At 43.5% G+C, this 13,318-nt stretch overlaps 1 protein-coding gene across 2 annotated transcripts in view; it reads left to right on the top strand.

The window, feature by feature from the left end:
- Window positions 1-13,318, top strand: part of ZSWIM7 (zinc finger SWIM-type containing 7) — a 184,796-nt gene that overhangs the window by 153,753 nt on the left and 17,725 nt on the right. For both annotated transcript variants that reach the window (XM_083172386.1, XM_083172387.1), the window contains exon 5: window positions 12,683-12,787. In XM_083172386.1, coding sequence (XP_083028512.1) covers window positions 12,683-12,787 — 105 coding nt within the window. The remainder of the gene's footprint in view (window positions 1-12,682; window positions 12,788-13,318) is intronic.

The following is a 13,318-nucleotide window of genomic DNA, read 5'->3' as shown; positions in this document are numbered from 1 at the left end:
ATACCCCCTTATGACTGAAATAGCAGTCTGGATGTTGGAAGTATGGCTATAACATGTACCATTTTGCCACATCACAATAAATACATGCAAAATACATTTGTAAAAACGTATTGCTCTCAACTGTGTTCTCTGCTGGCCTTTAGAAATATGCAGCAACCACTGACATATTTACTGTATCTATAGATCAAATGCTTGGATTTGCTGTGCAATATGCTGTTGTAGCGACATATAGTCTATATTGTAAGAGACAGGTGAATACATTATTGACAAACTCCATGATGACCATCTTCATATTGTGTCTGGTACAAGTCACAGTAGTAACAAAGCTTTTATTATTTGGCAAAAATTGAATATATATATCCTGTATAGTTAGTATTTTTTACTAAGCTAGTTTCAAAGGAATACTTCATTTTGAATCAATTTATTCCCATATTAGCTGTACAAATATGTGCCCTATATGCAGAGAAATTCTGGTACCTCTTGACTTTGTACAGAAACAGATACAGTATAATGGTGGTTACGTAAATTCCCACAACCTGGGCGGCTGCTGCTGCTTTTGTCTATGTGGTTGTTACAGAAGACTAATTTGCTTATAAACATTTTTTCAGTGAAAGCCATATGCAGGCTGAGACTTGACTTCCTGCCAAGGGTCAGATTTAGAACTTGGCAGCTTTAAGCAGTCAAACATTTCCTTGACAAGTCTCTTGGGGATGGTAAATGGGAAAGAACAGTATCTGTATCTATCCCATGAGCTGCAGTGAATAAACTACATATAACAATTAACAGAAGGGTAGTGATTACGGTACATGGGGTAGATTTGACAACGGGGGTAAGTTACTGTAAAACACAAAACACAGACAAAAATAGTGTTTCAGTGCACATAGAAATACATGCATCTACATCCACAGAACACTGTTTATTTATATCACATCATTATCATGATCCATCAGCCTATATTTGCACATGTCTCTTAACAGTAGAGGCATATACATGTGATTGTGTAAGTCGGACTGAGCCATATTTGCATGAACACACACACATTACTGCACTCCGCCTACATTGGACAGCACCATCCTGATCCTGTACCACCTCTATAGTCTAAAGTAGGTGCACATGGCAGATGCACAAATGTTGACGTGTGTCCATTCACTCGCCAAAGGAAACATTTGGACAATTTACACTACACAAAGTGATGTATACTTAATACAGCACCGGGGATACGGTCTTTGGATGAAAACTGTATTAACCTGTCAGTGACAATTGAACATTGATTTATAAACATCATTTTTCTCCTGCAAAGAGGACAAAACATGATTTTATAATTACTACTAACTGTCCAAAATAAAGAGGACCAGTCCCATGTCTACAAGTGTTCTGTGAAATAATTTTTGGATTCTCCCCAAAAGTCACCACACATTGGTTGCTACCAGGGACATGCAGGCAGTGGAGGCAGTGCCTCACCTGTCATAAATTATTTAATAAAAAAAAAAATACAAAGATATTTCATTTACAATACTTTTTCTGTGTAATAAATATCTTATTTGCATTTTTTTTTTAAAGATTTATTTGTGTGGGAGAGGCCGGGAGCCAGAGAGAGCTGTGCCTCCCGCTGATAATTGAAAGTGGTCAGCAGCAGGGGGGAGCGGCACCTACTCCTCTGCCTCAGTGACAGGGACGTGCCTTCAGCCCACATCAAAGCATACCCCTGTTACTAAGACACAACGGGAGTGTCAGTCTGACAGCCTGCTCATCATTACAAGTTTTATGAGCAGTCAGGCAGAGGTGCAGGATACTGTGGCGGGCATCAGTGCCATCGTCTGGCCGCGTCATCACTCCGATCCCTTGAGCTGGCTATATTAGCCAGCACGAGACAGGGGGCAGGCAGTCTGGTGGCGGAGGAGGAGCAGAGAAGAACTCCTGAAGACGCCGAAGTCCTGGGAGGTGGCGGCCATGCAATAGAGCTTCAAAGGCAGCCACCTGCCTTTTTATTTTACTATTTCCTTTACAGGGGGGCTATAGGTACCAGCGGGCATTTAATGCCCCATATGCCGGCACCTGTGGTTCTCCCAAGTACCATCATATGAGGCAGGCTTGATGGAACCTGTAGTCCCACTGAAAAGGACAATATAACTTTTTTTAAACCAGCTATCCACCTCGCACCCCCCACCCACTTCAGCCCAAGCCTGGGACGCCTAGAGGGGAGGAACCCTTTATATTGGCAGGGGGGATCCCCCCCTCCTTAAGCACTCCCAACCTGGGCTGACAAGTTAGGGTGGGTAATGTACTAGTTCCAGTGAGTAGTCCCAACAGCACCCTTATGATGTGGTGACCCGTTTGACCCTACTGGTTATCATGTGAAAGTGAATCTTTCTCCTTGTGTATTTACACAGAGGATTTAGTGGGATCTTTAGTAGGCTTTTAAAAATAGATACTTCTAGTTAAACTATTATGTTGTTGCTTAATAATGAATATTTAAGTGCAATACTGCAAGCAGCCAATGTTCTCAGACTGCGAGTGTGCCCCAATGGTTGCCACCAGTGATTACAGAGTGAATTTAATGGCAGACAAAGGCTATTTCTGTGGGTGGCAATGGGGTGGCTAGAAGGGCTGGGCTGTTCTGCGGACATTCTGCGTCTCCATAGGGTAGTGAAATATTTCATGGTGTTTGGCAGCCAGGGGTCGTCCCAGTGGGAAGCCCATCAGCTGCTGCATTAGCATAGTAACATAATTGATGAGGTTGAAAAAGACACTAGTCCATCAAGTTCAACCTATATCCGAGCTCCTGTAGTGTTCATGACCTGAATGAGGTCATGGCATTATAAGCCAGAATCCCCAATGACCCAAAGTGGCTTTCCAATCTGAGTCCACTATTATACATTATAATAATGGTTATACCCCCGGATACTATTTACTGTTAAAATGTGTCTTTTTAAATGTATCAATTGAATCTACCATCACAATCTTCTCTTTTAGAATATTCCATATCTTATCTGCCCTTACTGTTAAGAAACCCTTCTTACGCTGGGTGCGACACTTCCTCTAATCTATCCTTAGGGGCTGACCGCGTTTCACCAGCTAATACATGGTAGTGGTCCTTTATGTATTTGTATATATAATCATATACAAATACATAAGCATGCAATTCCACAAGGATGCAGTCATGGCTGCAACTGTGCCCACCTCTGAATCAGCGTCACCTTGGAAACTTTTTTATTAATTGATGATTCTAAGTAAGTATGAATTTCAGCCCTATTTCTAAGACTAGGGGGCTTAGAAATTAAGCATGGATCCATCCATGAGTATTTCACAGAGCCACAGCGATGTGTGCTCCCGAGCGTCACCATCGCCTGACTAGATTTTGACTGCATGCAGTCCAAATCTGGTCAAATCGACTGTGTTCTCACCACTGAACACTGCTCAGCACACATCGCTGTTACATAGCATGTGTGTCAGTGATGTGTGCTGAACGATCTTTGCTAAACTAGATCTCTTAGCATGGGGCTGAAGTTGTCCCCTCCAGGGCTGGCACTGTTCCTGCTAGCACCCTGAGCGAGATTGTGATGCCCATTATACGTATGCCACACACCATGATGCCCAGTGGTGCAAGTAGAATCCTTTTATTGGTGGTACTGATAGGCAAAATATGGACGTGGTCACATGTTATAAGGGGCGTGGTCACACAAAGCTACAGGAGTGGCTTCATGACAATAGGGGCATGGCCACAGGCCATAATGCCCATTACACATGAAGCCATGGACCGTAATGCCCATTACACATAATGCCATGCACCGTGATGCCCATTACATATTATGCCACATAAGTGCCACTTACCCACATGCTCATTGTTTGGAGTTTCTTTCTCAATACCAGGTACTTTATGTTCGATGCCAAGGGGGTTTCATGCTTGTTGCCATGGGGGATTACATGTTTGTTGCTACGGGGGGTTAGATGCTTGTTGCCAAGTGGGTTTCATGCTCATTGCCACTGGGGATTACATGCTCTGCCAAGTGGGTTTCATGCTTGTTGCTATGGAGGATTGTATGCTCTGCCAAGGGGGGTTTCATGCTTGTTGCTATGGAGGATTACATGCGCTGTGCCACCAGCCAATAGGAGTTTACGGCCCCGCAGACAATCAGTAGTGGCAACTCCTGATTTGCTTACAGTGCACCCGCTGCAGACTGGGCCGGCTCCAGGTATGTTTTGCGGCAAGATGGCCGCACTCTTTAAGGGTGGTGCCCAACGCGGCTGCTCCTATGGAATGTGTCTGGAGCTGGCCCTGGCCCCGTGTGTACGACCCTTTACTGCACTTTTCTCAAATTAGGAAATATTTGAAGAAACAAAGTTTAAGTTGTTGTGTGTGTTAAGATAGGTTATGTGGGTGATTCTAGTTGACTCACAGCTTACGAATCCTTGTGGCACTGCCCCGGCGGATGCACACACACCACGCCTCCGAATCCACTCGCGTGTGCCCACAGCAGGAGAAATCATTTGATGGTCGGCGCTGATTGAATGATTTCTCCTGCCATCTTAAAGATAAGTCAGTGGGGACTGACTTATATTTGCGGGCAGTGGGACAAAGACAGGGCGGCCCGGCACACCTCGTCCTGCCCGCAATCCCATGGGAACCCCATGAAACGCTGGGCATTCGCATGGCCAACACCCGAGCCCGCAGCCACACACCCCCGCACCGCTCTGTGCAAACAGCCCAGCAACATTGTAATTCACCACGGCCGTTCGCAGTCGTGGTTTGCGCCTGCGCAGACGCAAACCCCAACCATCAGGGCAGGGGCCGAATTCGGTTCACTCCGAGTGAACCAGAATAGGCCCCTATATTTGCAGGATATCGTGTTGCAAGCCGGTGGAATAAATCCTGGAAAAAACAATTGTATAAAGTAGCGCTATATTATCAACAATATACTACATTAATACCCCTTTCACACTGCACTTGTAAAACGGTATATTGCCGTTTTTTCTCACATTTCAACACGTTTAACCCCTTCCTGACAGAGCCAGTTTTTGCGTTCCTGACAGAGCCCTTTTTTTCAAATCTGACATGTATCACTTAAGTGGGGATAACTTTTTTTTGCTTTTACTTATCCCAGTGATTTTGAGATTGTTTTTTCGTGACACATTGTACTTCAAATTAGTGGTAAATTTGGGTCGATACAGTCTGTGTTTTTTTGTGAAAAATACCAAAATGTCGTAAAAAAATGGAAAATTTAGCAATTTGCAAAATGTTAAATTTTCTGCTTGTGAGACAAATAATCATACCACTCAAAATAGTTAATAACTAACATAGACCATATGTCTACTTTATGTTTCCATCATTATTTCAACTTCATTTTAATTTTTTTGGACACTAGGAGGCTTACAATATGAATAGCAAATTCTCAAATTTTCAAGAAAATTTCAAACACTGATTTTTTTAGGGACCAGTTCAGTTCTGATGTGACTTTGAGGGACTTGTATGTGAGACACCCCCATAAATGATACCATTTCAAAAACTGCACCCCTCACAGTATTCAAAACAGCATTTTGGAAGTTTGTTAACCCTTTAGGTGTTTCACAGGAAGTGTATTTCATTTTTTTTGCAGATTTGCAATTTTAATACATTTTTCTAAGGAACACAGTACATTTTACTAGAGAAATGTGACTAAAAATTGATTCCCCCAATTCTTTTGTTTTCATAAATATCCTATATGTGGCCCTAGTGTGCACGTTGACCAAACCACAGGCTTCATAATAGAAGGAGCACCTACTTGATTTTGGAGCCTCCTTTTTATGAGATTATTTTTTAGGCACCATGTAGGTTTCTAGGCACCATAAGATGCTAAAATTTAGGAACCCCCCCACAAGTGACCCCATTTTGCAAACTACACCCCCCAGGGAATTCATCTAGGGGTATAGTGTACATTTCAAACCCCCAGGGGTTTCATCAATTGTGGTACAACTGGGCAGTGAAAATGAAAAATTTAATTTTTTACACAAAAATGCAGTTCTGGCTCAAAATTTTTCATTTTCAGAAGGTATGAAGGAGAAAAAGCACCCCAAAATCTGTGCCCCAATTTCTCCCGAGTATGGCAATGCCTCACATGTGACCAAAAAATACCATTTGGGTGCATGGCAGGACTCAGAAAGGAAGGAGTGATTTTTGGATTTTGCAGCTCAGATTCTGGTGGAATGTTGGTGGGTGCTATGTTGCATTAGCAAGACCCCCCAAGCACCAATACAGTGGAACCCCCCCACAAGTGACCCCATTTTGCAAACTACACCCCTCAGGGAATTCATCTAGGGGTATAGTGTACATTTCAAACCCCCAGGGGTTTCACCAATTTTGATACAACTGGGCAGTGAAAATGAAAAATTACATTTTTTTACACAAAAATGCAGTTCTGGCTCAAAATTTTTCATTTTCATAAGGTATGAAGGAGAAAAAGCACCCCAAAATCTGTGCCCCAATTTCTCCCGAGTATGGCAATGCCTCATATGTGACCAAAAAATACCAGTTGGGTGCATGGCAGGACTCAGAAGGGAAGGAGTGATTTTTGGTGGTGGAATGTTGGTGGGTGCTATGTCGCATTAGCAAGACCCCCAAAGCACCAATACAGTGGAACCCCCCCACAAGTGACCCCATTTTGCAAACTACACCCCTCAGGGAATTCATCTAGGGGTATAGTGTACATTTCAAACCCCCAGGGGTTTCACCAATTTTGATACAACTGGGCAGTGAAAATGAAAAATTACATTTTTTTACACAAAAATGCAGTTCTGGCTCAAAATTTTTCATTTTCAGAAGGTATGAAGGAGAAAAAGCACCCCAAAATCTGTGCCCCAATTTCTCCCGAGTACGGCAATGCCTCACATGTGACCAAAAAATACCATTTGGGTGCATGGCAGGACTCAGAAGGGAAGGAGTGATTTTTTGATTTTGCAGCTCAGATTCTGGTGGAATTTTGGTGGGTGCTATGTCGCATTAGCAAGACCCCCCAAGCACCAATACAGTGGAACCCCCCCACAAGTGACCCCATTTTGCAAACTACACCCCTCAGGGAATTCATCTAGGGGTATAGTGTACATTTCAAACCCCCAGGGGTTTCACCAATTTTGATACAACTGGGCTGTGCAAATGCAAAATTACATTTTTTACACAAAAATGCAGTTCTGGCTCAAAATTTTTCATTTTCACAAGGAATGAAGGAGACAAAGCACCCCAAAATCTGTGCCCCAATTTCTCCCGAGTACGGCAATGCCTCACATGTGACCAAAAAATACCATTTGGGTGCATGGCAGGACTCAGAAAGGAAGGAGTGATTTTTGGATTTTGCAGCTCAGATTCTGGTGGAATGTTGGTGGGTGCTATGTTGCATTAGCAAGACCCCCCAAGCACCAATACAGTGGAACCCCCCCACAAGTGACCCCATTTTGCAAACTACACCCCTCAGGGAATTCATCTAGGGGTATAGTGTACATTTCAAACCCCCAGGGGTTTCACCAATTTTGATACAACTGGGCAGTGAAAATGAAAAATTACATTTTTTTACACAAAAATGCAGTTCTGGCTCAAAATTTTTCATTTTTATATGAAGGAGAAAAAGCACCCCAAAATCTGTGCCCCAATTTCTCCCGAGTACGGCAATGCCTCATGTGTGACCAAAAAGTGGCAGGACTCAGAAGGGAAGGAGTGATATTTGGATTTTGCAGCACAAATTCTGGTGGAATGTTGGTGGGTGCTATGTCGCATTAGCAAGACCCCCAAAGCACCAATACAGTGGAACCACCCCACAAGTGACCCCATTTTGCAAACTACACCCCTCAGGGAATTCATCTAGGGGTATAGTGTACATTTCAAACCCCCAGGGGTTTCACCAATTTTGATACAACTGGGCAGTGAAAATGAAAAATTAAATTTTTTTACACAAAAATGCAGTTCTGGCTCAAAATTTTTCATTTTCATAAGGTATGAAGGAGAAAAAGCACCCCAAAATCTGTGCCCCAATTTCTCCCGAGTATGGCAATGCCTCATATGTGACCAAAAAATACCAGTTGGGTGCATGGCAGGACTCAGAAGGGAAGGAGTGATTTTTGGTGGTGGAATGTTGGTGGGTGCTATGTCGCATTAGCAAGACCCCCCAAGCACCAATACAGTGGAACCCCCCCACAAGTGACCCCATTTTGCAAACTACACCCCTCAGGGAATTCATCTAGGGGTATAGTGTACATTTCAAACCCCCAGGGGTTTCACAAATTTTGATACAACTGGGCAGTGAAAATGAAAAATTACATTTTTTTACACAAAAATGCAGTTCTGGCTCAAAATTTTTTATTTTCAGAAGGTATGAAGGAGAAAAAGCACCCCAAAATCTGTGCCCCAATTTCTCCCGAGTACGGCAATGCCTCACATGTGACCAAAAAATACCAGTTGGGTGCATGGCAGGACTCAGAAGGGAAGGAGTGATTTTTGGATTTTGCGGCTCAGATTCTGGTGGAATGAATGGTGGGTGCTATGTGGCATTAGCAAGACCCCCGAAGCACGGTGAAATTATGAACCTAATAATCCATAGATGTGTGGTATAATTTAAAACACTCCTTTATACATAGGCCGGGTTTGTCGGGGCAAGTGTCACACTGGAAAATAGTTTGCTTTCTTATTCCCTTTTTATAGCAAACTTTGCACCTTTTTTGTGTCCTGCCCTTTTTTCCAGTGGAGGGGATTTCATCAGGAAAATGCTGCCCTGGTACAATACGGGGGCCAGTACTAGAAGTACTGGGGCCCTCTGCCTGCTGGTTCCCAAATATTAGGCCCTTTATGACTTCCTCTTGAAAGTGCATAAATGTACCCCTCTGGCCGGTAGAACGGAATAGCACGTAAGCGTTATACAGTGCCATCTGGATGATATACACGGCCAGCTTCTTGTACCAGATTTTTGTTTTCCGCAGGGCACTGTACGGCTTCAGTACCTGATCTGAAAGATCCACTCCGCCCATGTACCTATTGTAATCCAGGATACAATTAGGTTTTGAGGTGTGGGTACTGGTACCTCGTACAGGGACGGAGGTGGTACTGTCTCCGTGAATTGTTGTCAGTATAAGGACATTCCTCTTGTCCTTATATTTGACCAACAACATATTTTCGGTGCATATTCCCCTGCTTTCACCCCTTCTCATTACTTGGGCAATGTGCGTTTTTGGGAGGCCTCTTTGGTTCTTGCGCACAGTACCACAAGCTGCTGTACCTCTTGAACCAAGGGCCTTAAACAGGGGGATGCTAGTGTAAAAGTTATCCACATAGAGGTGATAACCTTTATCCAGGAAGGGGTGCACTAAATCCCAGACAATTTTTCCACTAACACCTACGAGGGAGGGGGGGCATTCTGGCGGTTCAATTCTTGAATCCTTCCCTTCATATACCCTAAACCTGTGAGTGTACCCTGAGGTGCTTTCACACAGCTTATACATTTTTATGCCATACCTTGCCCTCTTACTGGGAAGGTACTGGCGGAATTTAACCCTTCCTTTAAAATGTATAAGGGACTCGTCTATGCAAATGAATTTATCTGGGATGTACATCTCTTCAAATTTGGCACTGAAATGATCAATGACCGGCCTGACTTTGAATAGCCGGTCAAAGGTGGGATCATCTCTGGGTGGGCACTGTGCATTATCGTTGTAATGCAAAAATTTAAGGATCGTCTCAAATCGAGCCCGGGGCATGGCCATACGGTAAAATGGGGTGCTGTACAGAACATCTGTACTCCAATATTGCCTAATTTCTGGCTTTTTTACTATGCCCATATGAAACACCAGACCCCAAAACGTCATCATCTCTACTGCATCTACAGGGGTCCACCTAGCAAATGATGACGTGGGGTTTTGAGCAATAAACTGCTGGGCATATAAATTAGTTTGGTCCACCATTAAATTTATAAAATCATCAGAGAAAAATAATTTGAAAAAGTCAATTTCTCTGAGACCTGTGGAATCAAATTGGATTCCTGGCATGGCCAAAAACTCAGGAACCTGGGGCTCAAAATTGTCTGGTGGTGGGGTCCATACGAGATCAATTATTGGGGGGGGGGGGTCTCAGCTGCTCTACGGGGGCGTCTTTGAGGGGGTCCCTCATCACCAGAGGAGGAAGAGGAGCTTAAGACGAATCCTTCAAATTCCCCGCTTGCATCACTGGCTGTGTCAGAGTCAGAGGCAAGCATGGCATATGCCTCCTCCGCTGAATACATTCTTCTGGATGACTGGGATGACATTTGGGATGCCATTTTTATTTTTGTGTTACTGGTAGTGAAATGTTTCAACACGTGTATAGTGTAGGGGGGGGTACAAACTTTATTTCAACCCGGGGGGTATGTAGTGTGTAGTGTGTATGTAGTGTGTAGTGTGTATGTAGTGCAGAAAAAAAAAATACTTTATACAAAAAAAAAAAATTGAAGGGGTTAAAAAAAAAAATTTGAAGGGGTTAAAAAAAAAAAAAAAAAGGTCCTGCGCCAAAAATTGAGCACAGATGTTGGTCAGTAACGTCCGTCACTGAACAGCGCTCAAAGGCAACAGGAATTTGATAAAAAAAAAAAAAAAATAGATCAACCCTGTGCCGAAAAAGCTGATCAGTGATGTACGTCACTGATCAGCGCACAGTGGCCACAGGACACCCACAAAATCACAGTGTGTGTAAAAAAAAATTAAAAAAAGACCCCACAGCACCCACAAAAAAAAAAAAGGTGATCAGTGATGCGACACTGATTACCAGTGAGGGGCAGCAGGTGCACAACCTTTGGTGCAACTGACAGTGCAACTGGCAGCAACTGACAGGTATATATAAAAAAAAAAAACCTCTGCACCCCCAAAAAGTTGCTGATCACCTCAGATATAGTGATCAGCACAAAAGGCGGGGGCAGCAGACACAAAATTTAGCACTCTCTATCACTCTCTGTCACTATCTCTCTCTATCTCTCTATCTCTCACTATCTATCACTCTATGACACTGCAGCAGCAGCACTGACAGTTATATATATGAAAAATAACCCCTGCACCCCCAAAAAGTTGCTGGGGGTGCACAAAAGGGGGGCAGCAGACACAAAATATAGCAGTCTCTATCACTCTCTGTCACTATCTCTCTCTATCTCTCTATCTCTCACTATCTATCACTCTATGACACTGCAGCAGCAGCAGCACTGACAGGTATATATATATATATATATAAAAAAAACCTGCGCCCCCAAAAAGTTGCTGATCAGTTAATTTATACTGATCAGCACAAAAGGGGGGGCAGCAGTCAGTTATATAAAAAATATATAGCACAATCTGTCACTATCTCTCTCTATCTCTCTCTCTCTATCTCTCTCTCTATAACTATATCACACTGCAGCAGCACAAAATATAGCACTCTCTGACACTATCTCTCTCTATCTCTCTATCTCTATCTATCTCTCTCTATCTAACGCTATTACACTGCAGCAGCACAAGTTCACAACACAGGAAGTCACAAGTAGTAACAGGATCCAGGAAGCATCCAGCACACTACAAGCAGTGATGAAGCAGTGATCAGGTAAGTATTTTGCTCGGTTCAGGTCAGTATACTGCGGCAGCTAGGCACGGTGACCGCACTGCACGCAATTCCAGACTGGAATGGCGTCTGCAGTGCAGTCACCGTTAGTTTAAACCCCCCTCCATGGCTGTGATTGGTCCGTCGGTCCGACGAACCAATCACGGCCTTTGGGGGCGGGCGGGGTGAGGTGGGGTGACACCAGTGTCACCCTTACACCCCGCGGTGATTGGTGCTGTACTTTACAGCACCAATCACCTCCGATCGCGTGTCACCGGCGAACGTTATTCGCCGGTGACACAGAAAACGCTGTGAATGGCTGTTCACACTGAACAGCCAATCACAGCGATCGCCGACGGGGGGGGCATCGCAGCCCCCCCTGGGCATGCAGGGACATGTCTGCTGTCAGGGACAGCAGACATGTTGAAACTGTCACCGCGTCTATAGACACGGTGACAGTTACAAACCATGACGTACATTTACGCCATGTGTCGGGAAGTACTTCCCGACCATGAAGTAAATGTACGTCAAATGTCAGGAAGGGGTTAAGGCTGCAGTGGGAAAGTGCCAGAGTTCATTTACCGGTTAAAGATAACCGGTATTTCAAAACATTTAAAAAGCAGAGTCCTACACATTTCAGAGCCACTTTTTATGCAGTGAGAATGGCTCTGAAATGGTATTTAGCAAAAAACAACAGATTACAGACCTGTGATAGGCTGGCCATTGCATTCTGCCTTGAAACGTGTTGAGGGGATTAAAACGGATTGACTGATGTGAATGGTATTTAAATGGTATTTAAAACGGTAATCTACTGCAATGTCAAGGCTCAGACCCGTTTTAAATACCGTTTTAAAATACCGTTTTTTGAAACGTTTAGGCAGTGTGAAAAGTGTATAATTGGATTTATAATATATTTTTAAAAATCACTATATTAAAATAAAATTGATAAATAATATATAGATTACAATACAATTACCTGTACATGAATTATATAAGCAATTATATTGCCCAATGTCCATATTATATAAGGGACAGTCCTGTTATAAGCTTGTTCCTATTCCCCCCCCCCCCCTTTAGTTGATTGATTATAGATAGCAAAGGCTGATCCGCCGTTTGTTTTCTGTCTTGCATTAGGTTACAGGAAGCTCTGGTAAGCTGTACACTTGCTATAAGGCCTGCCACTATTGCTCCTGTCCCGCCTTCTCTTTCTCTGTGCTCAGACGGCATGAAAGCATCCTGGTAAGTCATTTGTATGCTACAAGATACCTATGAAATCTGAATTGTCACTATTCAACATGATACTGTTCCAATAATGGCATCCAGAAGGCAAAGGGTTTTATTTGTCAAATCACAAGTGTATACCAAAAATCTGGGACCTACCTTATAAGGAGACAACAAAAAATGGGAAGGGAAAGCCGCACCAGTCTAGTTATGCTCCCGGCATATAATTGGTAGTCAGGATATATTGTTTATGGGGCAACTGACCACGGGAGATAGTTCTCCAACATATCACAGTACACTGTGAAGAAAGATGTAAGTGACTTTTTTTGTGTGATAGTCAGAGGTGCACCCTGGAGTCAGAAAATGGCAATATTCCAAGAGAAGAAGGAAAGAAACAAGGACTCTGGTAGCGGGCACCAGAAGGGAATTGGGGCCCACTGCTGCCCCTGCCACACTCTGCCTCTCCCAGTCACCCACAGCCCTGTTGCATATTGTAAACTTGGGTTGGGCTGGATTCTGACCTAATCCAACCCATCCCTTGATACTTCA

Source organism: Crinia signifera, chromosome 2 (assembly GCF_055691185.1).
Source record: "Crinia signifera chromosome 2, ASM5569118v1, whole genome shotgun sequence".
NCBI lineage: Eukaryota > Metazoa > Chordata > Amphibia > Anura > Myobatrachidae > Crinia > Crinia signifera.
The sequence above is the reverse complement of the archived record's forward strand: the minus strand, read 5'-3'. Positions and strand labels throughout refer to the sequence as shown.